Source organism: Triticum aestivum, chromosome 1A, assembly GCF_018294505.1.
Source record: "Triticum aestivum cultivar Chinese Spring chromosome 1A, IWGSC CS RefSeq v2.1, whole genome shotgun sequence".
Lineage (NCBI taxonomy): Eukaryota > Viridiplantae > Streptophyta > Magnoliopsida > Poales > Poaceae > Triticum > Triticum aestivum.
Genome location: NC_057794.1, coordinates 522140462 through 522167045, shown reverse-complemented (window position 1 = coordinate 522167045; position 26584 = coordinate 522140462). Strand labels below are relative to the sequence as shown.

Below are 26584 nucleotides of genomic sequence, written 5' to 3'. Positions count from 1 at the left end.
GGTGACTCCATCCCGTCCGCCGCGTACACTGTCGACGGGAGAGCAGGTCTCCGAAACCCCGCCTCTCCGGATCCTGTATGGGAGATGGGCGAATAGGTTTTTGGGACGCGACTGCTCGCCGTTCGTCTACATCCTCTACGTCCACATCATCTTCATCACCACCACATCTCAGTCCAACGCCGACGTCTCGCCGCCGAGAAGCTCAACGCCGACAAGAAGGCCGCCGAGGATGCCGCTGCTGCAACCGTCGCCGCGACTTCTTCCTGGCCTACTGGAGGGTATAACACATTTATCCCGCTCATGTTTATTTTCGTATTAACAGTATTAGCATTATGTGTAAATGTATCTACTGTTTGCATTGTACGTGCTTGTCTAGATCAGAACCAGTATGTCGTTAATTCTATCAATGTCATGCTAGTGATTTATTTATAGATTAAATTAGTCAAAAAATTGTCTATTTACTCAGCAAAAATTGCATACCAGGCTGAATCAATATCCTTCTATCCCTACACCACTACAGCCAACAAGAAAACAACGCGGTGCTTTCTGGAGATGGCATGAGAGCATGGAGCATGGGATGACTGGAGCTGCAGGGCCTAGCAGCAAGCGACGAGGTGCAGGGAGATTAAGCAGCGGCATGACTGCGTCCCATGAGGGTCAGACATGGTGGCACGTGCCAGTGAATGCATGATCTCATTCCGGAACTCCATCGGTAATTCCTGATGCCTCATATGCCTATATATATCAAATCTTGCAGGCACACAACATACAGTGCATGAAATGAGGCTAACTGATTCTAAGACGAAGAAGTGAATGATTCCTTCTTTGCTTTCCTTAGGCAAGGAAGCCTTGCTCCTTATAAAAGGTTTGGATCGTAGGAAGTGACATAAGGCCATCGGTCCTCCAGTAGGTCAGTAGTGAAATATCTCTTGGTAATGAGTTTAGTCCTTGGGTAGCTCACTGTATATGGGAGCTTTTATCAGTTCTTTAGATAAGTGATGAGTTTTCTTATTTTCTAAGAGGAAGATATGTATTGCACTTCCAGTTACGTACAAGATCAACATGATGCACCTAACCAACATAGTTCATGAAAATAGAGCCCAATGTTATCACTCCGTCCTCATGGAGAAAATGGGAGCTTGTGCGCCCAATCTCAACTAGTAAGATGCATGCATGGATGCTTGCATCAATGGTTAGCAACTCACATAGTCATTTGCATGGCTAATTAAACATCAGTAAAAAAAACTAACAAATGAGTTGCTAGGTTCATCCAAAACCGGTCCAGTCAGTGAACTAGGAAGAGCGTGTACTATAGAAAAGTTGGGCCCAACAATGTAGATGACCCCACTTATCATTGAGGTGTATGGCCTGTTTGACAAGCTTTAGGACCCTTTTTCAAGAAACCATCATGGTATCTTTCTCAAAGTTTGGTAAGCAAATGAACTTGTGATAGACAATGCATACTGTGGAAAAATGTGGAGCACAAATTTGCCTTTGACAAAAGGGTGTTCATCTTTGAGTTCTTTAGTGGAACCATCTAATGATACAAAAGCTAACTACATAAGTTTATGACAAAGGAAAAATTGATAACATTGGGTTGAAAGACATAACAACATCGTTACAACTCCCAAACGTGTAACAAAAGCGCCCATTGGTCTATAGAAAGAAATATGACACTAGTCGGATCAATCGGAATGTAAGCAAAGAACTCCCACATAAATCAGTTTCTCGTAAGACGATCTTGATTTGGGTGTTAACACAATACTAAACTTTTGTTAAAGTTTTTCCTAAGATTGTTTTCATAAAATTTACCAAAAAAATATTATTAAAAGGTTCAAGAATTTTATTTTTTTCTCAAATATAAAAATATCAGTATTTTTTTAAAAAATTGAAGAATTTGAAAAAAATCTACTCGTCTTTTATAAAAATGATCACGTATTTTTGAAAAATATTCTCATTTTTTGTGTTTATTTCATAAAAAGCTCATCAATTCTAAAGAATGTTCACATATTTTAAAAATAGTTTTGTGTATTTTGAAAAATGTTCTGCATTTTCAAAAAAATATCACGAACTTTAGAAAATTGTCTCTAAATTTTAAAAATGGTCGTCTAACTCCAAAAATGTTCAATTGTTTTTGAGAAAATTGACACACAAACAGAAGGCAGAATGCCCAGACGAATAAGTGTATTGTTTTGAGAAATCATAGAGGAATACGTACAAGAATCAGCAGTGGCCGCCCAGGAAACTAGTTTTTTTTAGACAACCCAGGAAAGTAGTTAAGGGCCGCACACCTCGCTAGAGGAACCAGCCCGGTCAACATGCGTACGGGCCACAAGGCAGGCCGGGTTAAAAACAAGCAAATGTGTGGTTTTCACAAAGAGGAAAGTATAGTTTTCCCCATAAATCCTTCCTCATGGATCATTATTCCCCTAAACTGTAAAACTAGATTTTTTAACCCCTGAATTCTACAAAACTGGATACATGTGGCCTGGTGTGGTTTTGGGGAGGATTTAGGGCGGTTTTACACCTAGCTTGTTGACTTCAAAAATCTCCACAAACCTCCCCGCACAGTGCCACCGTGCCGCCTGTCGGAATTGATCGCCAGTGAATTGAATCACCAGCCCGATGGATGCAATGAAGCTACCGCCCTCGGAATCGTGGACTTAGTAGCCGCGCTGCCGTCGTAGTCCTCGAGAACCCAGAGGTCCACGCACAGGTGGCATCGGAAGCCTCTAGTGACCTGTCATTGACGAGCAGCTGCAAGTGCTCCTTGTAGGTGACGGCCGAAGGAGGGAGGAGGCATCCGCTGGAAGGTCTTGGCCGCCATGTCGAACCCCACCATCTGACTAGTGAGACTGGTCTTCATGTGCTCCAGCAATACAAGTGCCATGAGGAGCAGCCGGCATAATCAGTTTTTAGAGTCTGGCCTTTATAGATCACTCATTTCACAACTTTGTAGGAGAAATAGAACTACAACAAAGGATATGGATTAAACCAAACAATTTCACTCAAATCGATCGCCCCTTGTCGCCGCCCCCGCTGAAACTCTGCTCCTACAGCATCTTTATCATTCATGAGAAGGACCTGAACATCTGAAAGGCAAAGTTGCCATTCGGACAGAGAGCTCATCAACGACCTGGAACTTCATCTCTGGGTCACCGGAAGAGGCGGCGGTGCGGCCGACGCTGCATCTGAAAGAAGACGGTTTTGAACATGAGACGCTAGAATTCATAAAAATGGGCGTGACGTAAGTGGTCTGAAGGTAGGATGCTTTCTCTGCAGCATTGGAAGGTTGTTCCTATTGTGGTTGGCGTGGCCGAGCATAGTGGCGGGCTCGGCCTCGTGAGGTTCTCCATCTGCTCGAACACCTCCACGTACAGTTGTTGCACGTACGTCCTCTCCGCCCTGGTCAGCTACTGCGGCGCGCACTGACATCAGCGAACTCGATCTTGACCAGCTGGCAGATGGAATTGACGTACACGGTGGCGCTGTGTTGCCCGAAGTACGTGTACACCTTATAATACATGGAGGAAGGAGGTCGCGGAGAGGGGAGCCGGCACGGCAACGCTGCGTGGGGAGGTTGTGGGGATTTTTGATAAGTCACCAAGTGGGCAAAACCACCCTAATTCCTCCCCAAAACCACCGAGGGCCACATTCACCCGCGTTTGCAGAGTTTTTTTGGGGGTGGGGTGGGGGATAATCTGGCTTTAGAGTTTAGGGGATGTTGATCCATGAGGAAGGATTTGAGGGGGAAAACTACACTTTCCTGTTTCTCAAAAACAAAAAGGGAAAGAATTGTTACCAAAAAAATGAGCTACATTTATGAGTAATTTTTCACTCACTGCGTCTACCTATCCCTCTACTACACTGGCTCCTTCGTCTCAGTCCACCATTACACCATAGCATATTTCAACTCGAACCAATCTTCTTCGATCTTGGTTGATCAAATATCATCGCGCCGCTTCATAAAGGTGGCACGAGAACATGGAATATGGGATGGCTAGAACATTAGGACATGGAGGTAAGGGACGCGGTGACGAATGGCTAAGCTGAGCCGGTCGTGCCTGAGAGGAACATTCAAGGTGGTAGCTTGCACCGGGGAATGCATGCTGCAATTCCGATGATTAATCATTAGTTCATAATGCCTCATATGCCTATATATACCAAATCCATATCCATGGTGCATAGAAGCACGACGATCAACGTATGAAATGAGACTACGTGGTTCTAAGACGGAGAAGTGAATAGGATGAAAAATAAACTATCCCACCTTTGCTTAGGGAAGGCTTACTGCTTATAAAAGGTCGGAATGGTATGGAGTGACATAAAGCCATCGGTCCTCCAGTAGGCCAGTAGCGAAATATCTCTTGGTAATGAGTTTAATCCTCGGGTAGGTCCATGGATATAGGAGCTTTATCAATTATTTAAACAAATGTTGAATTTGCTGGGTCTTTAAGAGGAAGATTTGTTATGTACCAAGATCAACATGATGCACCTAACCAACACAGTTCATGGCAATATGGCCCAATGATTGGAACTCCATCCTCATGGACTAAATGGGACCTTGTACAGCCAGCCTCGCCTAGTAACATGCATGCATGGCTGCCTGCTTCCATGGTTAGCTCACATGGTTGATCTCTGCTACCTCTTGAGCACCGCGTTGGTTTTCCCCGAAGAGGAAGGGATGATGCAACAAAATAGCGTAAGTATTTCCCTCAGTTTTTGAGAACCAAGGTATCAATCCAGTAGGAGCGCTTCGCGCGAGTCTCTCGTACCTGCACAAAACAAATAAATCCTCGCAACCAACGCAAATAGGGGTTGGCAATCCCTATAAGACCACTTACGAGAGTGAGATCTGATAGATATGATAAGATAATATTTTTGGTATTTTTATGATAAAGATGCAAAGTAAAATAAAGGCAAAGGAAATAGCAAAGGAAATAACTAAGTAGTAGGAGATCAATATGATAAAGATAGACCCGAGGGCCATAGGTTTCACTAGTGGCTTCTCTCGAGAGCATAAGTATTCTACGGTGGGTGAACAAATTACTGTTGAGCAATTGACAGAATTGAGCATAATTATGAGAATATCTAGGTATGATCATGTATATAGGCATCACGTCCGAGACAAGTAGACCGACTCCTGCCTGCATCTACTACTATTACTCCACTCATCGACCGCTATCCAGCATGCATCTAGAGTATTAAGTTAAAAACAGGGTAACGCCTTAAGCAAGATGACATGATGTAGAGGGATAGACTCATGCAATATGAAGAAAACCCCATCTTGTTATCCTCGATGGCAACAATACAATACGTGCCTTGCTGCCCTTACTGTCACCGGAAAAGGACACCGCAAGATTGAACCCAAAGCTAAGCACTTCTCCCATTGCAAGAAAGATCAATCTAGTAGGCCAAACCAAACTGATAATTCGAAGAGATTTGCAAAGATAACCAATCATACATAAAAGAATTCAGAGAAGATTCAAATATTGTTCATAGATAGACTTGATCATAAACCCACAATTCATCGGTTTCAACAAACACACCGCAAAAAGAAGATTACATCGAATAGATCTCCACAAGAGAGGGGGAGAACATTGTATTGATATCAAAAAAAGAGAAGAAGCCATCTAGCTACTAACTATGGACCCGTAGGTCTGAGGTAAACTACTCACACTTCATCGGAGAGGCTATGGTGTTGATGTAGAAGCCCTCCGTGATCGATGCCCCCTCCGGCGGAGCTCCGGAACATGCCCTAAGATGGGATCTCGTGGATACAGAAAGTTGCGACGGTGGAATTAGGGTTTTGGCTCCGTATCTGATCGTTTGGGGGTACGTGGATATATATATATATAGGAGGAAGGAGTACATCGGTGGAGCAACAGGGGGCCCACAAGGGTGGAGGGCCGCCTGGTGGGGGTGGGCGCGCCCCCTACCTCGTGGCCTCCTGTTTCTTTTCTTGGCGTAGGGTCAAAGTCTCCCGGATCATAATCTTCCTAAAAATCACGTTCCCGAAGGTTTCATTCTGTTTGGACTCCGTTTGATATTCCTTTTCTTCGAAACCCTAAAACAGGCAAAAACAACAATTCTGGGCTGGGCCTCCGATTAATAGGTTAGTCGCAAAAATAATATAAAAGTGGATAATAAAGTCCAATAATATCCAAAACAGTAGATAATATAGCATGGAGCAATCAAAAATTATATATATGTTGGAGATGTATCAATCTCCATGGCTAATTAAACATCACTAAAAATAACTAAGAAATGAGTTGCTAGCTTCATCCAAAACTACCCCATTGAGTGGACTAGGAAGAGTGTGCTGTAGAAAAGTTGAGCCCAACCGATCAATGTTAGACAACTCCACCTATCATCGTGGTTTGCATAATTGACCTAGGCGTATGGCATGTTTGGCAAGCTTTAGCGCCTTTCTTTCAAGAAACCGTTCCGCGGTGTCATTGGCATATTTTGGTAAAAAAAAGAGCTTGTGGTAGACAATACATAGCTCTCGAAATTTTGAAGGACAACTTTCTCTTTGATAAAAATGTTAACCAAACATATGAAAAATGTTAAATGTGTTTACAGAAAATCTTCAAAGGTGTTCAAAAAATGATAATATGGCATTTAGAAAAATGTTAATATGCATAAAAAAGTATTGACCATGCATTAGAAAATGTTAATCTTATATTTGAAAAATGCTAATCAAGCATTTGAATAAGATTAAATGTTAATCAAGCATATGAAAAAGGTTAAATGTGTTTACAAAAAATCTTCCCCACGTGTTCAAAAAATGATAATATGGCATTTCGAAAATATTAATATCCATAAGAAAGTATTGACCATGCATTAGAAAATGTTAATCTTATATTTGAAAGTAATAATCAAGCATTTGAACAAGATTAAAAGTGTGTATAGGAAGAATGTTGACGAAGTATTCAAAAAATGTAAATCTTGTATTTGAAAAATGTTAATCAGGAACTTAAAAATGTTTCTAGAAAATATGTTGACCATGTATTAAAACATTGTTAAATTCGTATTGGAAAATTGTTAAACGTGTATTACGAAAATGTTGTTGACATATACAAAAGAAATTAGAATGAAAACCAAAAGAAAGAGAAAGCAAAAATAATTAAAACCGCAGTACAAACAAAACAAACCAAATAAAAAAGAAAATGAAAAATAAAACCGAAGAAATAAATGCAAAAGAATGAAAAAATCAGGGTAGAATAAAGATAGACACTAAATAAATAAATAAACAAAACTAATGAAAAAAGGAAGAAAATCAAAACCAAATAAAGAAAATGAAAAACAATAAATAAAACCAAAGAAAACAACCAAAAGAAAGAAAAGAAAAACCAAATGAAAACAGAGAAAAAACGGGGTCCGAACGAGCCAGGTTTCTCGTAAGTGATCCCACCCTACTGATATTATGAAACAGTGGGAAACAGAGAAGAAACAGTGGAAAACCTTACAGTATAAATTTCATTGTGTATTTAAAAATTGTTCATTAAGAAAATATTCACCGTATATTATGAAAAAGTCAACCATGCATTATAAAAATATTCATGGTTTATTACAAAAATATTGATCATATTTAAGAAATTGTTCACCTTTATTTGAAACTTGTTCAGCGTATAATAAGAAATAGTTCAACATATACTACAAAATGTTCATGGTGTATTTCAGAAAATTATTCTGCATATATCACAAAAATGTTCATCGTATTTAAGAAATTGTTCACCTTTATTTGAAACTTGTACCGCATATATGAATAAATAGTTCAACATATACTACAAAATGTTCATGGTGTATTTCAGAAAATTGTTCTGCATATATCACAAAAATGTTCAATGTGTGTTTTAGGAATTGTTCAGCGTATATTATGAAAATATTCAATGTACATTTAAATATTGTTCATCCTATATAAGAAATTGTTCACTTTTTTCAAAAATTGTTCACGTTTTAAAAGTGGTTGGATATTTTTTACATTTTCAAACATTATTCGTATTATTATAAAGGAAATTTGTTCACATTTTCCCAAGAAATATTGTTTTTATAAGAAAAAAACGGATCTGCCGTTGTATTTTATTACAGCTCTCGTGTTGCATTTTAGTCTAGTAGAGTTGCTAGCTCGACCGGCTACGAACGTTGCTTTGTTGCGTGCGGTCGGGAGTTCTATTCCAGGCGCAAGATCTTATTTTTCGTGAAGTTTTCCCATTCAATGCCTGTGAATGGGCCGGCCAGTTTTGCGCGTCCTTAGTGAATGCTAGACTGTTTGCCGCTCGCCAGCGTCCGACAGGACCTCTCGTCAAAGAGTAGCCTATTCGTGGGAGCAACTAACTAACGAGCGCTCCTTCGAAAACCTTAAGCTTCACTTGGCGTCCTTTTAGCCATTTGCCACGTGTCACGCTTTGGATGCTTTTTTTGTTTTTTTTTATTTTTCTGCACGTGTTTTCGGCTTTTTAAACGGTTTTTTCTCTTAGTTTTTTCGACGTTTCGGTTTTCTACCGGTCTTCCTTAGCTTTTGGGTCAATTTTTTTGAATTTTTGGCATGAAAAAATATTTTTTTCCTTTCACAAGAGTCACGGTTTTGCTTCCGTGAAAGACACGGTTGTGCTTTCTCGAGAGTCACGGCCCTGCCTTTCAGAAACGGAATAAAAAAACGCGTTTTTTCCTTTCGCGAGAGGCACGGTTGTGATTTCGCGAGAGTCACGGCCGTGCCTTTCAGTAACAGAATAAAAAAAAACATGTTTTCTATTTTTTTCCTTCCGCGAGAGGTACGGTTGTGCTTTCGCGAGAGTCACGGTCATGCCTTTCGGAAAAGGAAAGAAAACGTGTTTTCAGTTTTTTTCCTTCCGCGAAAGGCACGGTTGTGCTTTCGTGAGAGTCACGGCCGTGCCTCGCGAAAATGAAAAAAAAACGTGTTTTCTGTTTTTTTTTCGCGAGAGGCACGGTTTTGCTTGCGCGAGAGTCAAGACCGTGCCTCTTGAAAACGAAAAAAAGTTTTTTTTTCTTTCGCGAGAGGTACGGTTGTGCCTTCGCAAGAGGCACGGGCGTGCCTCTTTCGAAAAGAGAAAAAAATCTGTGCTCCCGGGTCGGTTTTTTCGTCCAGTTTTTTCGTGAAAATAGTTCGTCATAACATATTAACATAGGATCTAGTTTTGAAGATCTTGACGCAAGGAATCTAACGATAAAAGCGGTTCAAGATTTAGACACACGGTTTAAAAGATAAAATATTTTAAATAAATGAATCTACGAAAAAAGAGAAATCTTCTAGGTTGCGACAAATGAAGCACATGCAGTGCGCCACTTGTCGCAACCTGAGAGGTGGAAGTGATCTTTGTAACAAGTACTCCTCAACTAATGATTTCGCCTCTTCGCACAGGGAGCAAACGAGTAGACCAATTTCGGCCGGGCCATTTAACGTTAAACTGTGCCATGGACACTGGAGCCAGTTTTGGGAAGGCTCTAGTCCCTTTTTTATCATTTTTAGAAACATTCTAAAAGGTTTTTGATCTGTTTTCCATTTTTCTTTTGTTTGAAATTTTAAAAAATATTCACGATCAAAAGTACTTATAATTTCCTAGTCTAAAAAAAGTACTTATAATTTCAGAAAAATGTTCACGTTTTTAATTTTATTCACATTTGCACGCCTTTTCAGAAAATGTCTGATATTCCAATTTTCAGAATTACAAAGTTCATGCTTCTAAAAAAATGTATAAATTTCGAAAACAATTTTTAATTTGCAAAAATGTTTCACTTTATAAATATTTAGTATTTTAAAAAATGTTTGAAGTTACAAAAACAAATAAATCTGGTGTCACTACAGGGCAGCGTCTATAGCTCGCTTATAACGAGATGTGGTCGCAATCGTGTGAAGAGAACTAGTAGTGTGCCGACCCAGTTATATTTTCTTTGCATTTGCTAACGTCACTCGTTATTCTTTTTTTATTAGGTTCTTTTATAACTTTTATTTGTATTCACATTTTAAAATAAAAAATTTATATTTATTTCAAAAACTTAAGATTGAGAATTTGAAAAATGCCAATGCAGTGTAAGTTTTTGTTAGCATAACTTCAAAAAAATTCATAGCTTTTTAAAAAGTTTGTGACATTTAAAAATGTACACGCTTTACAAAAACTTGTACATGTAATTTTTAGAAAAATGTTTATACAGTGTAAAAAGGTGTTCACTTTATTAAATAAATGGTTAAACTTGTATAAAAAAGATATTAAAGATGTATAACAAAAATTTACGATGTGTATGAAAAAAAGTAGAGATCAAAACATTTATTTGCAAAAAATCATGTATACGAATAATGTAAACCCATATAAAAGATGTATAATAAATGGTTGTTGGCCCTGCTGGAACCCTTCCTCCAGGCGACGGTCGATCTGAGGGAGGAAAAGGAGTGGAGGAACAGGAAGAGAGCCATAGAGGGGGAGGAGATAGTTCTCCATGGTGTGGTCGCTTGAATCATGGAGGTGTAAACGGCGACGGCGTAGCAGGGGAAGTGGAGATGACAGAGGGAGATGAGGCCGACAGTGGCGGTGCACAAGGAGGGAACATGTGCGGGGCCTGGGGTGATTTTTCTATATTAGAGAGAGAGGTAGGCGTGAGGAAGATTTTTCTAGACGAGCAAACAGTGGAGAGACAAAGCGGTGAACCAACATGCCAGCCAGAAAAACCGGATGTCTAGCGGGAGGTAAAAACTGTAGCGAATCAGCAACGTAGAAAAACAGCTGCCGCTACCACGTTGATCGAAGACCCCTCAAAAATCGGTAAGAATTCAAAACCTACATGTTGTAGTTTCTTGTATTATTTGGTTTGAAGAACGTCGAAGATCAATATGTGTATGATGCTGAATTTAAAAATGTAATAATGCAATGAATTTGTGTTTCATGCTAACTAGCAATGCATTCGAGCTAGCTTTGTTCATATTGTATTTTTAGTTCTTTTACATAAGTTTCGGTAAATTTGTGATTCTCTGAAATTTGCTAAACAAAAAGACCAGTTCGCATCCGGATGCCCCCCAAATCCGGCGAACCAAAGCCCTAGCGCATTTGGCGCAGCTGGGCACCCCTCAAGTGCAATTTTTTTTTGCTTGGTTGACTTCGCAATATCGACTATGGACATCTAATCGGAGGGCACGCCATGGGTTGCAAGACGCTTCCTCGGCGTGTTACACGTGCTGTCAGGAGGAGGACAACATGGATCATATCTTGGCACAATGTATTTTTGTGTGGCAAGTGCGGCATGGATGTTTTGAGTATTTGTGAGTCAACATACACATCCCGAGCCAAGGTGAATCCTTTATGAAGTGGTGGGGAAGGACTTGTGGTACTTTGAAAGGATTGGACAAGAGAGGGTTCGACTCCTTTATCATTGCGACCGCATGGCAGCTATGGAAGTAGAGGAATGCGAGAGTGTTCAATCAAATCGACCAAATTAGAACGCCGGCTAGTCTAGTGCATCAAATCTTCGGCGAGATAAAGTTGTGGAAACTTGCCGGTGTGGGAGTGGTGGGCTTAACTAGATTCATAAGAGAGTAGTTTTTTTTTTCATTTGGAGTTTTTTTAACATAGTACAGACGCAAAACGCTCATACATACGTGCATACATTCACTCTTATGAATGCACACACGCGCATCCTATCCATATGAACACCTCCGAAAGATTGAGTCGGCATATCATCTTGAGATTTATGAAGTCACCGTAGACGCCTCGTCGGCGGCGGAAACGTCTTCTCTCACTGAAAACGCATCGCCGGAAATCCTGAAATAAGTCGAGAAATAATACGAGATGGTTAGAGGAACAGTCGTATTCCCAGCCAACCAGGATTCATGTTCGTTTGAAGTTGGTGTACCGTGACAATGTTCGCATCCGTCACGGTCTCTTGTAATCATGTTTTATCGCTTCTACGTATAAGATACGTTATTGGGTACTCTCGGGAAAAAAAAAGCCCTAACGCCGCGCCCCGAAATCGCCCGCCGCACTTATCCGCCGACGTCGCCGCTCCACTTCACGCGCGGCCGCCGCCGTCGCTCCTCCTCGGTCGCACTTCCATATCACGCGTAAATACATCCCTGAGGAACCATCCCTGAACATATAATCCGCATTCGCCCAGACGAAACTGGTGGAGCTCTCCATCACGGAACAAAGCCGATCCAGCAAGAGACGCGCCATGGCCGGGGACCCGCGACTTCCCGGCGGCATCGACCGGATCAGCGGCCTCACGGACGACCTGCTCGGGCACATCCTCTCCTTCATGCCCGTCTGGGACGCCGTGCGCTTGTCCGCGCTCTCCAGGCGGTGGCGGGGCGCCTGGGCCCACGCCCCCGTCCTCAACATCTCCGATAAGCAGCATCCCGACCGGTTCCTCGAGTTCGCCGGCGCGGCGCTCTCGCGGTACGGCCAGCCCGACATCCCGTCGCTCGCCGTGACCATCGGTCGCCGGTCCAGTCTCGGCCCCGCCACGGCCGCTTGGCTCCGCGGCGCCATGGAGCACGTCGTCGGATCCATCCGCGTCCAGGTGGACCGGCACACCCCTCCGCTGGATCAGCTGGTTCTGCCACGCAGCCTGCGAGCCACGGCCATGACCCTGGACTTGAGCGGCGACGTCCTCTCCAAAGGCGTGCTCGTCCTCCCGGAGCCTGCCGAACCTGCCGCTTTCCGGCGGATGACAGAGCTGAGCCTCTCGAATGTGCGTCTGCAGGTGCAGCCAGACAGGCTTGGCGAGTTCTTGTCATCATGCTTCCCGCAGCTGAGGAAGCTGCGCCTTCGCAAAGTTTGCAATGTGGCCGCAGAGCCGAGACTGTGGCCACTGATGCTCGACATGGACATGCTCGAGGAGCTAGAGGTCGACAGCATCCACCAACTAACGATGCTGCAGGTGGTGGCTGCCAAACTCCGGCTGCTGATCGTGAGACACTGCTTCGAGAGTCTGGCGGTGCTCCGCGCCGACATCGTGTTCAAGGTCTCCGCGCCGGGGCTGGAGGCGATCAGCTGGACCGGCTGGTTCCCGAAGCAGCTGAACTTCCTACCCGACGCGCAATGTGTCCGTCGACTGTCCGGCATCATCGTCAACTGGCCCAGCATATCGTGGGCTGACTACTGTTTGCCGGGTGTCATGCAGTTGCTCGAGACATGCTCTGGAGCTGACCGGCTAGATCTTTGTGTCGACATCTATGATGGATGGGTTCCATCCATGGTATCAAAACAGGTAGGAACACAAATTCAAGCTTAGTAGCTAGCTCTGCAGATTGCAAACTATATAAATCATCACAAATGCACATGTGTTTTCATGTTTTTGTTTTTTGCTTGTGTGCAGGATTTCATGGAACGCATGCCACACCTTCCCAACATCAGGGCACTCTCCCTGACGATCGTCACGATTCTCCGAATGCTCCGCTCTCCAATTGGTGAAATTGTCTTCTGCTTCCTTAGGCGATGCCCGAACCTAACTCTGCTTCACATCGACCTATCGACGCTGCACCAGTTTACAAGGCAGGAGCCGCATTATCTTGTGTTTCCGGTAAGTATGCACCTGAGATTTCTCAATGCTTAATGACTTTTATTCATAAACTGACCATGTTAGTCTATTTATTACTCATTAAGCATGGTCAGTTATATAGAATTCTATATCAAAACAGGTAGTTCATAGCGTTGATATAGAAGAATTCTTTATAAAATGTCAGCTTCAAACTCAGATGGTGGTACAGGATGACACATGCAAGTTTATTGTGAGCAACAAACTTTGAGTAACTAATTATCTGGTTGAATATTTGTAAGAGTTAGCTAACTTTATTTGACATTGGATGTGCTTGGATGAATGTGCATTTCTAGCTGTTGGGCGTTAGTCTGGTGAACACATATTTGACGTGAACCTAACTGAAGAAATACTAGAAATAACATGTAGTCCTAGGCTCCTAGCAACATATAGAGCTTGTGATTTGAACATACTATAAAACTGCTTAGATCTTCTTGGTTTATATATGACCGATCAAGATTCTCCTTTTCACATATAGCATCGTAAACTGAAATTGAAGTTGAAACTTTATATGATGAGATTATTTGGAATTGTGATAAACGTAATTGCATCTGCATGTGTCTTTGGAATTCTTTCTGTCAATTTGATTTTTAACCCATATCATTTATGTTTCACTCCCAACTGAACTGTCAGGATGATGATGCTGAAACTAAAGCTGCAAAGCCATGTCAAGACCGTGAATATGATCCGCCTAAAGCACACAAATATCAATTGCAACTAGGCTCTCTTCGAAAGATAAGAATCAGTGGCTTTGCCGGAACGGATGCTGAGATGGAGCCGAGCGGTCGGCGCTCGAGGGGATATCTATATCATCATTTGCACAGCTGAAGGATCGCATTGGCAGGATCGCCCAGAAGATGATGGCTCGGTTCCCTCTTGCGGGAGGGCGCTGGGAGACCTCCCCCTTGGAAGAGATCACGTGGACGAAGAACAATGACGGGCTGGAAATATCAAATGCTCTTAGGTCAACAACCATAATGTAGTTGCAGATATATGTTGAGCAATGGAATGTACTACGTAGCACCTATGATCAGTTGGTGCTTCCGTTCAGTTTTCCTTAAATTCAGATTCTATTTATGCATGTCTTGCATAGAAAATCTTGTGAAATTCCTGTGTTGCAAGCATGTCGGAAGTACTATTTGGTTGACACAAACTGGTGCAAAGTGCATGCGAACATGCGGTTTGTACGAGGGATGTTATTTCCGTGCGCGAGCAGATGAGCCGAGCCTTCATTTTGGCGACTGAGTTGGGGCTGAACTCCTTGTCTATCCACAGGTTCAGTTTCTGAAAATGTTTGTGCCTCAGTCCCTGAAATTATCCTCCTCCTCCTCAATCCAACAGGAAGAAACCAGCCGACGAGCATTTGTCAGCAACTCAATCAACTCTTGCACCTTGTTTCAATTTTTTTCTTGTTTAAAAAAACAACAACTCTTGCATCTCTGCGGATGCAGACGACGAATATGTCGTGGCTGCATCATTCAGGAAACGAAAACCCACATTTTTTTGCACTGCAACTTTTCCAAGTACACATGTTGTAGTGTACTATATTTTGTGTCTAGGATCTTCTGCAACTTTGTCGACACAGATATGACCTTATCTGCAAGATTCCTGAGAAGTTTGTGACCCAAAAAATATTCCTCAGTGTAGCATCTTTTTTTTAAGCATCAGTACAGACACAAGCGCTCATATACACGTGCATACACTCACCCATATAAACGCACACACGCACACGCTACCCCTACGAGCACCTCCGAGAGACTGAGCCGGCATATCATCTTGAGATTTACGAAGCCACTGATATGCAACCCGTCCGTTCCAAGCAGGGAGAAAGCAAAGGATGAACAGTGGGCATCACGAAAATAAAATCGGCACCATAGTACATCCAATCGGCGTGATGTGCACCGGTTCATGCCCCCAAAGCAGCTAGTCAATCAAATCATGCACATTTTCGCAGATGCCGGTGACCAAAGATATCTGCCCGCTGTTCTGGCCGCGTCATTCAGAGACACGAGATCACATTTTCGTAGCTCAACTATTGCAAGTACCACTCATGTTGTATGGACGCGACTATTCTGCGCTCGGGATCAGAGGAGCCCAGGTGTGAATTTTTTTGATTATTTTATGATGCAAGATGCTCATGTATGTATTTGAGCATTTCACAAAATAGATTTTTTTTGATTTTTTCTGCAATTTTTGTATTTTCACTGTCTATCAGGTGTACATAAGTCCGGACATCGAATTGAAATATTAGTTTGGTTTCAATTTTTTTTTGCAGCCCTTTTATATGCACATATGGCTTACAAAATCATGTGCGTCTGTACTACACATTTATAGACTTGACAGTAATGCTTGTATCTTTTGGGTTTATTTTGGTCTTTTAGGTGATGTTTTATTCAGTGAGAGTCGATATTCTCTGCAAGGCACCTGTGACAATTTTATCGATTTCAAGATGTTGTGTCGGCTCAGTGTTTTGAACGTGATAATAGGTGTTTGGTATGTGGGCATCCGTGTTTGTAAGTATACCGTGTTAGGGACCCTTCCGTTTCCTGTTCTGGTTCCAACACAATCGGGCTGCCTCCTCCCAAGAAAAGTCTAGGGTTCCCCTGCTTCTTGTCGGCGTCGCCGTTGGTCCGCGTCTTCTCCGGTGGCCTTAGCGTCATGGTGACGCGGTGGATCTCGGCCCTTGCCAGCGGGAGGGCTCTGCTTTCATTTATATCTTCGCATTTTGTTAAGGTTTGTGTCCTGCTCAGAAAGACGAGATGACGGTGGCTCCCTAGCCCCCGTTCCGATGTTGTGTCTAGCATCATCGGTGGGCGTGTGGAGGTGTATTTCCGGCGAATCTGTCCTGGGTGGATTTTTCTCGGATCTTGTCGTAGTACGCTTATGTTCATGTGGTTTCAGGTTGGATCCTTCCGATCTATGCTACTCTTCATTGGCGTCGGTTGCTATTTTTCTGCGTTGGTCCTATGAGGCCTTACCACGACGACTTCCCGACTGTCTACTACAATAAGTTTTACCCGGCTCCGGTAAAGGAGAACCAATGGTCGGCGGCGCGCCTTCGGCTTGCTTTAGTGCTTGTAGTCGTCGCTAGGTGGTTTACGGATCCGGATGTAATTTTTATTATTTCTGGTGTTCGTTGTACTGTCGTGGCAAGATTATGTTTTCTCGAAAAAAAGCATACGGTGTTAGAGAAAACTAATTTAAGAAATTGTATTTTTGCACCGGCGGAACGAAGTTACGCCACGTGTCGCGGCCCGGGACGCGCACGAACCGTTCCGGTCGCCGTGTACTATCATCTGCTTTATTTATTGGTTTATTATGTATTTAATTAATTAATATTAATAAAATTTCTCCGGCCGCGACAGCACTTTGCATTATTTATTGCTCCGGCCGCGTCGCAATAATGCTCCTGCTGCCGTGGAGCGAAATCCTTGTCCCGGAATTTTCTCTCGCCCGCCGTGGCCCGTGGGCATCGTCTCGTCTGCGGATTCCTCCTTCCATCCAGTCCAGCGCTTTCTCCTCGCTCCCACCCCACCCCACCCCACCCTTCCCCTCCCCTCCAATAGCCAAGCAAGAACCGGGACACAAGCAAGAGGACGGAATACCACCATCGCTTCCCCTCCGGCCAACACCCCAACCCCAGCCAGGCAGCCTTCTCGGCGACCGCAAGCTCCTCCGCTCCCCTCAGGTGAGCTTCCCCTCCCTCCCCCCTGCCCCGCTCCTTCCGCGCTTCAGCTTGCTCTGCTCGCGTGCTTGGAGGGCTGCAAGCTTGGACGTCGTCCAATCCGCGGAGATTGGGAGAGGGTAGACCCGGTCCTGGCGGCGGTTTCCCGCGGGGATTTAGGGAGCTCGGTTAAACCTCTTTTTTTTTAACCTCTGGTATGCTGGGGGTCGATGGTACAGATGTTGCTGCGCCTGATCTTGGTTGTAGTTTGGGCACGCGTTGGCTTGGCTACCTCACACACAGTCCACGGGCAGTGCGTCTGCTGATTGTTACCGTTCTGGATGGATGGATACTGTACCTACTTTCTATCAGTTCAAGCCTAGTTTTACCCTGATTGCAACGGAATTTCACTTTTATTACCATCGGTTGCATGGGACAGGGCTGAATGCTGGCGTTTAGTCCCACTTTTCGTCTTCTCTAATAGGACTACTACTTTTTATCTGGTAGAATAGAAACAGAACATGTCTTCTCTGATAGCGATTTGTCTCCTGAATTCGTTGATCCGTTACCCATTTGATGGAAGGTTGTTTGCTGTACCTGGCTGGAGATAATTGGACCGACCACTATAAGTAGTGTAGATACCCTAAAATGCTCATTGATCCTATTGAGTTTTTTCATGCTTGCGCATCGTCAATTCCTAACTTGTTGGTACTTTACATGTCTCTGTCTGGTTTCTTCATTAGGCTGTTGAGTGGCCAGAAATCTCGATATGGATGTGCCTGCGGCTCCAGCCATGGCATTTAAAGCCTACAAGTACAAAGAGGTTCTTGTTAGGGACTACTTGCTGGCAGACTCGTATGCTCCATACGCTGCTGTGCTCGGGGGGATCCTGATGTGCAAATTGGTAATGTCATTCACCCTTGTTCTTTTTAAGCCTTGTGACAACTCTACTAGTAACCGTGCAATAACCTTTTTGTGTAGCATGTTGATTGGGCAAAAAATGTGTTAAACTTCTTTTCATGCTCATGTAGTTTGACTTACTGAGTTTCATGTGGGCGCTTAACTTTAATCTATTAATTAGAAGATGTTCTCATTATATTTTGAGTTTTTTTTCTTTAACATGTCAATTTGTATTGATTTTATTCGCCCTTCCAAACCATGATTACACTGATGAGAGTGTAGATCAGGCGCCAGTTGAGCAAAGAAATTTTGCTTAGCAGTACATATTTGCTTATTAAGGTTTGGTATTTATTTGTAGATATATTTTATTTGTTCCACCTCAGTTCAGTATTCATTATGACTTTATAAGCTAAGGTCAAATGCGATACAGCCCAAAGCCCCACCATGTTATGGTTAAGCTAACGCAAGCAGATTTTGGTTGAGCTAACTCAAACTTATTTTGGTTGAGCTAACTCAAACGTATTTTGGTTGAGCTAACTCAGCCGTATTTTTGGTTGAGCTAACACAAATGAATTTTGTTTAGTAGCTCGCTGCAATAGGGTAGTGTGATGCTAGCAATGAACATTATTTGTAGCATGTGTTGTCTCTGTGAATCTTAATTCTCAATGGAACTTCGTAAATGCATCTATCATACCTGAACTTCAATCATTGTTAAAGTTTCTTGACTATCACATAACATTATTTGTGTTTGCTGGCTCAGGCCTACGATTTCACGCGCATTATCAGTTCATTTAACTTCAAAGGTTATGCTTCTCTTAACGATATGCAGAAGATCGAATGGAACAACAGGTGAGATTAATTTTACAACTTAGTATCCAACTCCCTCCTTTGGTATACATAATATTTATGACTTTTTATCTTCTACTAGGGGCATGTCCACTGTCCATGCAATATTCATTACAGTTATGTCAGTATACCTAGTGTTCTTCTCGGGCATGTTTTCTGACCAGCTGGATGGACCAGTAACAGTTAGAAGTTCAAGCCTCTCCAGTTTTACATTAGGGGTATGTGTATGCTATTACTTCATTTTATTTTCTTGAGAGAATGCACCACAAGCTTCTTGTTTAACATCTCTATCTTTCCATTGCCTCGTTCTGAGCTGAATCTCATGTTTGCCAGGTCTCTATTGGGTATTTCATTACAGACATTGCCATGATATATTGGCTTTACCCTGCCCTTGGTGGAATGGAGTATGTAAGTAAATATGCTTTTGTCATGCCTTCCCCTTCTCCTCCTGTTCCACGTTCTAACCGACTAACCTTTGCCGGCTACTCTCATTCGACTCTTCTAAACTGCCTTTCTGTCTTTATTGTTACTTTTAGGTTATCCACCACATGCTTTCACTTATGTCTACAATGTACGCTATGCTTTCTGGGGAAGCACATGTATACATATACATGGGTCTCATCACTGAGACTACTACACCAGGAATCAATCTAAGATGGTAACTTGTACTCCCTCCGTTCCCAAATACTTGTCTTTCTAGGCATTTCAAATGGACACAACATACGGATGCATGTAGACATATTTTAGACTGTAGATTCACTCATTTTGCTCCGTATGTAGTCACTTGTTGAAATCTCTAGAAAGACAAATATTTGGGAACGGAGGGAGTATATGTGAACAAGTTCACAATTGTTGTTTATATATTGCCATACTTCAATCTGCCTAAACTGATATTATATCTCTTGGTCCCATCAAGGTTCCTTGATGTTGCTGGAATGACGAACTCCAAAGCTTACCTTGTTAACGGAGTTGCAATGGTTGTTACTTGGCTGGTAAGCACAACCACTATCTGCTTATAAACGACACTAATTTGCAATGGTTCTTACTTGGCTGGTAAGAACAAGACACTATTCACTTATAAAATGACACAGCGTATACATGTTTAAAAAAACATTGAACTTGTATAACCACATCCAAGATTGTTGACTGCAGTAATCTTACAATTTTCTGATTCACAACGTGTCCCAGCCTTCAAATCGGTGTAGTTGTGTTGACTGTTGACTACTTTGAATCGACAAGTGGCTTGCTTCGAGGATATATTACTGATACATAAGCCTGTTTGTCCTACACTAGAAACTGAAATTTGTTGTTGCACACCACAAAGGGAATAATTATCCGTTGGATCTTAATTTCACCTTTCAAATTGGTAGCATACATCACATAAGTTTTGTTAGGTCATTTAAGTATTGGATTGTTTGTAAGGACAAACGTGGCCTTTGTAACTCCTGAGGGACTTGAGATAAAATTATCAAATTTACAGCCATAACGTGACCACTAATAGTACTCAGATTTACTCAAATCTGTTTGCTAAATCAGTATTATGATGCGTATGGTCTAAAAAACAAATATGATGTATTTTTATTACAACCAATTGGTTCCTAATCTCGAAACAAATGCCTTCATGCAGGTTGCAAGGATAATTCTGTTCATGTACTTGTTCTATCACATGTTTGTACATTATGATCAGGTACACTACGGTTCATTCGAGGTCACTATACACCACAGCTACCGCACACATAATTCTGATTTATACTTGTTCATCGATGACAGATTAAGAAGATGAACACCTTCGGCTATTTTCTGGTACTTATTGCGCCTTGCATAATCTTCGTGATGAATGTGCTTTGGTTCTCCAAGATCCTAAAAGGTCTCAAGAAGACGATGGCCAAGAGGCATGCTGAGTAGTGGAATGAGTATTCATGATTTAACGTACAACTACCGCCCGATCATCTGTAGATTTGGTTACATCTGCTTATAGCTTCTGAGTAGTAGTCACGACCGTAGCTCATATCGGTGATTTCAGCTCGGCTGCCACGTTTCGGTGTTTGACTACCCAGCCTTTCCTAGATGCTCGATTTGTATATATGTTTGGTTACGGCTGCATTTACCTATTTGCATGTTAATAAATCTTTTAGTTGTGTATATATGCTTTTATCTCTGAGCCTGTCTTTGAGTGAATTGTTTTCTGTGTTTCAGCCGCATATATTTTTGTCATTTTCCATAGTTCTGGAGATCCCTCTAGGGAGTCTGCCTTTGAAACGAAAATACGGTCACCTTAAGGATATTTCCTCTTTAGCTCCCACGCAATTGAATTAGAATTCGTGAAAACTCGGCGCAGCCTGCTATTAGGTTTGGCAATGCTTTGAGGATCATTTGTGGGTTCCAAAATGGAAAGGATGAAGAAAAGAAAGAAGGGCTGGAGGCCAAATATAAGCAAATTTCGAGCACGCTCAGCAAGTTGGACTAGCATTGCCTTGTCTCAAAGAAGGCAGACCCCATCAAAGGCAAATCAGTGGTTGCTGAATACCCTCTTGCCCCTGCAGTTAAGGATAGCTGAAATTCAGGTTTTGTCGTGGCGGGTTCCTGAAGCCGGATGGGTTCAGTTAAATACGGACGGTTCCTTTGTCCAGCCTACAGGATTTGCTGGGAGTGGTAGTTATCTTTCATCATGCAGATGCCTTCAACACTGCTCGTTTGCCCTGGAAGCTGAGTTATCTTCGATCAAGGAAGGGCCGTCTCTGGCCTTGGAATGGAGCCAACTCCCAATACATTTCGAGACCGACTGTCCTAAGCTGTTAATCTTCAGAGGAAAGAAGGTGTGGATATATCAAAGCTTTGGCTTATTTGTGCATGATATCAAATTGCTCATGGCACAACAACTCATGTTCGACTGAATAGTGATCTTGCTAGTCATGGTAGAGGTAGTGGTCGAACGGTTGTGTGGCTTGCTTCTGGCCCAAATTTTTTTTTGTTGAACTTTGTAATTCTGATAGTAGCTATGCTACATGAGTAATATACAAGTTATTTCCCACACACAAAGAAGGGAAGATTGGGTGAAGGGTGTTTGTAAGTGAGTCAAAACACCAATACCCCTCCAAGTTGAAGTACCAGCTAATGAGATGCCTAGAAAAGTGCTCCCTCTCCTTGTTGTCTACACTCTTCATCGGCGGCGGTTGCTGTTCTGGTTCTATGGGGTCTTAGCACGACGACTTTCCAACTTTCTACTACAACAAGGCTTGTCCGGCTCCGGCGAGGGAGGGGCAATGACAGCGGCGCGCCTTGGGATCGCTAGATGGTCTACGGATCCGGATGTAATTTTAATTATTTCTACTGTTTGTTGCGTTACCATGATTAAAGAAAAAAAGTGCCCCCTCTACCTTGAAGGCTTTACTGCATTATGCGCTTGGAGTGTGGCGGTGAGCATTGCATCTCTAGGCCAGCTCCAGCCTTCTTCTCCACATCCCAAGATCGAGTCTGGCAAAGCTGTGCGTGGACGGTGGGCGTCCATAGCCCCGACAAGTCGTGGTGCTCGGTCCCTGCGTCGGTGCAGGAGTAGGGTTATTATTACGGTGGTGGAGCACGGGCCCCTGGCGTACGAGAAAGGGAAGTGTCTCCAGTCGGGGAGTTGATGATGCGAATGGAGAAGGTCCCTGGACCTGGCGTGCGAGAAAGATGGCTTCCAGTGGGGGCGTCCGTTCATGAATCATGACGAAGAAGCGACATATCACGTGGAATGCGGTGCTGCTACTGCTTCTGCGACGCATGAAAAAAGGAAGGTGACTTTTTTCTTTTTTGCAGTGATGAAAAATAAGGAGGCTTTGTGTGTGGCGGAATATAGAAGGCAAGAACAGAGCCAGCGTGCCTGGCTGCTTCGTCAGGCCTGAAGCAACCAGTTATTAGCATTAAGTAAGCTTCTATATTCGGTTTAAGCACAAGCAAGTCGTTGTAGTATAGTGGTAAGTATTCCCGCCTGTCACGCGGGTGACCCGGGTTCGATCCCCGGCAACGGCGCATGTTTTTTTCGTTTTTCTCCGTCCTCTGCGGTGCTCTTCTTTTCTTCGACCGCCGTGGCTCTATTCAGCGCCAAGACATCAATCAGTCCTGAAGAATCGAATAATGGTCCCTCGTACAAAACATTGTACAGTCGGCATTGAAAGTAAAATCGTTTGTGCAAGTTCCTACTTTGTGCCTCATCAAAAGTCAAAACTCTCACCAAAACTGTAGGCAAACATGTCGTAATTACGTCACCATAGATAGCTCTCGTTGGTTTGTGGCTTCGGGGCCACATTCTCGTGGATACACCCCAAGACCAAAGAAGTATCAGATTTAATCCCAACCTCTAACCTTCCCTTCATGTGCATGGTCGGCATGTCGGCGAGGAGGGACTAGGCCAAGATTAAAAAAAAATCTCAATAAGCTTGGGGCCGCCCCTCTCGAGATGAAATGCGTCAAGCAAGATCGGAGATGAAGTAACATACAAAACTGTCATCCAAAATCCAACAACTGAAACTCTTATGGCGACTAGGTATCATCGGGGCAAGGTGGTGGAGGATCTCAAGTCATTAGCTTTTAACACTCGATCTCTACAAGATCAGGCCACAAACATTGAGATGCAAACCGACGTGGACCGACTGGCTGCCACAAAAAGGGTGCACCTAAAACCAAAGGATAGAGAAACAGTACACATGCACCTAAACCTTATTATCAGCCCAGGTGTCTAAGGGGGTTTGAGTCGTGCGGCACCAGAGTAGGCACTCCTAAGGGATAATGGACATGCATGTTTCTTCCGAGATTCTATGGTTGCAGTTGCACCTCATAACTCTAGGATCACTTAATCGTATTGTATCCTTGAATATTGGAACCAAACTACCATATACCATGATAGTTCAAATGGATCTTAAATTGGATAGTCGATTCAAATGATACAAATTTTCTAGATTGACAAGTTTCTAGATTTCTGATTGAAAGGGCTTCAAATTATGCACTAAATTTCAAATTATGCAACGTGACATCGGCCCTTGCTTTCAGGCACACGATTCAAGCAGAAGATGTAGGCTCCTTGCAATATCCCATCGCCTCTTGTGTGCGGTAGTTAGGCATTTCCCTCTAAGAGCATCGCAAACAAGGGTATGCACATGCCCCTAGACCGTTTTAGGGAGTTGGGGGCAGGGGAACCCCACTCCAGCAGGGGCAGCAAAAGTTGACCAAAACTGCCAAGTGACTGGTTCTGCTATTTTTCATGCAACGTGCCATCGCCTCTTGTTTTTGCACACACAATTTAAGCAGAATATGTAGACTCCATGCAACATCCCATCGCCTCTTCTGTGCGGTAGTTAGGCGTTTTCCCCCAAAGCATCCCTAGCAAGGCTATGCCGAGGCCCCTAAATCATTTTTGGGAGTTGGGAGCAGGGAAACCCCACTTAAGCAATAACAAGCATATATTAGTGCAACTTCAGTAATTATTATAACTAATGTAGATCACTTAAAAGTGAATTCCATTTTAAGTTTCTAAGACAAAACTAAGTAGTGGCACACTATTGCAGCATCAAATTCGTTGTCACATGCACAAATATTGGAAAAATCTTAAGGCCAAAAACCGACTAAGCATGAATAAAGAAGACATAATAAAAAAACAAATATTTTCTGATGGTAGCATGAATGAAGTGCATTGGTATTACGTTAAAAGAAGAAAGAAAATAAAGGAAAAAACTGGAAGTAAATGCTTTTTTTTTGTAATTGATATTGTAGAACTTGCATTGTTGCGTAATATGCAATAACAATCATACCGAAAAAGGCTTTCACCCCGCTTTATATATAAAGCACCGATCACAACAAGCACCCAGGACAAATACACGCCACCACAACACACACACACCCAAGACAGGATACATAGGCGCTGAGCGCAGCAACACCACCCCTAGCACTACCACTACGAAGAGATGAAGCTACATATGACGGACCATGTGCTCCAAGGCGGCGCCTTCAGAAAGGGTACGGCACCGGAGCGCCACCACCGCCCGATCCAAGGATCAGAGTTTCCCCTGGAGCCGCATGATGGGCAATGAGAGCCGCGGCGACGCCTTCAAGAAGGGAACGATCTCCGCCGTCGCCGGTCCATCCGAAGATAGAGCAGGTTTTCACCTCGGCCAACACTCACCGCCACCGAACGCCACATCCCGGCAACCACGCCGCCCACACGGCCATGATGACCGGGCAGCACCAAGGCACGGGCCTTGCCCAAGAGCACCGCGCCACCACCACCAGGGCCGCCCCCCGGTGTGACGCCCACGATGCGGCTATATCTCCCATGTGTCGAAGCATGACTTAGAGGCATAACCGCATTGTAAGCATTGTCGCAAGTGAGGTAATCTTCACACAACCCATGTAATGAATAAGGAAAAGAGATACATAGTTGGCTTGCACACGCCACGTCACACAATACATAAATATCATTACATTCATCCAGATACACTCAAGGTCCGACTACAGAACCAAAAATAAAGACAACCCCAAATGCAACAAAGTCCCCGATCGCCCCAACTGGGCACCACTACTGATTGTCTGGAAAAGAAACGTAGTATCGTCCTGAGTCTTGAGTCCTCATCGAACTCCCACTTGAGCTCAGTCAAATCTCCTGGAGCGGTATCATCGGTCCCTGCATCTGGTTTTGGAAGTAATCTGTGAGTCACGGGAACTCAGCAATCTCACACTCTCGCGATCAAGACTATTTAAGCCTATAGAAAGGGTAAAAGTATAAGGTGGAGCTGCAGCAAGCACTAGCATATATGGTGGCTAACATACGCAAATGAGAACGAGAAGAGAAGGCAAAGGCACGGTCGATGAACTATGATCAAGAAGTGATCCTAGAACAGCCTGCGTCAAGCATAACACGAGACCGTGTTCTTTTCCCGGACTCCGCCGAAAAGAGGCCATCATGGCCACACACTCAGTTGATTCATTTTAATTAAGTTAAGCTTTAGGTTATCTACAACCGGACATTAACAAATTCCCATCTGCCCATAACTGCGGGCACGGTTTTCGAAAGATCAAATCCCTGCAGGGGTGTCCCAACTTAGCCCATCACAAGCTCTCACGGTCAACGAAGGATATTCCTTCTCCCAAGACAATTCGATCAGACTCGGAATCCCGGTTACAAGACATCTCGACAATGGTAAAACTAAATCAGCAAAGCCACCCGAATGTGCCGACAAATCCCGATAGGAGCTGCACATATCTCGTTCTCAGGGCACATCGGATGAGCCAGACATCGGGTAGGCCAGCCCAGAGTTGCCCCTGGTAGCCCCGGACATCGCTCAGGTTGGACCAACACTTAGAGAAGCACTGGCCCGGGGGTTTAAAATAAAGATGACCCTTGAGTCCGCGAAACCCAAGGGAAAAGGCTAGGTGGCGAATGGTAAAACCAATGTTGGGCATTGATGGAAGAGTTTTATTCAAGGCGAACTGTCAAGGGGTTCCCATTATAACCCAACCGTGTAAGGAACGCAAAACCAAGGAACATAACACCGGTATGACGGAAACTAGGACGGCAAGAGTGGAACAAAACACCAGGCATAAGGCCGAGCCTTCCACCCTTTACCAAGTATATAGGTGCATTAAGATAGACAA

The 26584-nt window shown here is 43.4% G+C and overlaps 1 protein-coding gene, 1 non-coding gene and 1 pseudogene across 2 annotated transcripts; all 3 read left to right on the top strand.

Annotated features, from left to right (window-relative positions):
- The first annotated feature begins 11962 nt into the window (after positions 1-11962).
- On the top strand, positions 11963-14672 carry LOC123172553 (putative F-box/FBD/LRR-repeat protein At4g03220; annotated as a pseudogene).
- A 2282-nt stretch (positions 14673-16954) lies between these two features.
- Positions 16955-21116, top strand: LOC123062650 (TLC domain-containing protein 4). Its single transcript, XM_044486262.1, has 9 exons — positions 16955-17236; positions 17956-18116; positions 18873-18961; positions 19041-19176; positions 19292-19366; positions 19495-19616; positions 19875-19950; positions 20586-20645; positions 20729-21116. Exons 2-9 carry the CDS (start codon positions 17982-17984, stop codon positions 20861-20863), a joined length of 828 nt encoding a protein of 275 aa, XP_044342197.1. The 5' UTR covers positions 16955-17236; positions 17956-17981; the 3' UTR covers positions 20864-21116.
- A 1781-nt stretch (positions 21117-22897) lies between these two features.
- On the top strand, positions 22898-22969 carry TRNAD-GUC (transfer RNA aspartic acid (anticodon GUC)). Its single transcript has one exon. It is a non-coding gene; the product is annotated as a tRNA-Asp (tRNA).
- The last annotated feature ends 3615 nt before the right edge of the window (positions 22970-26584 follow it).

Coding starts and splice junctions, on each gene's coding strand:
- LOC123062650 (XM_044486262.1), top strand. CDS start 17,982: ATGGATGTGCCTGCGGCTCCAGCCATGGCATTTAAAGCCTACAAGTAC. Junction 19,177..19,291: donor TCTCCAGTTTTACATTAGGG/GTATGTGTATGC, acceptor CATGTTTGCCAG/GTCTCTATTGGGTATTTCAT. Junction 19,617..19,874: donor CCAGGAATCAATCTAAGATG/GTAACTTGTACT, acceptor GGTCCCATCAAG/GTTCCTTGATGTTGCTGGAA.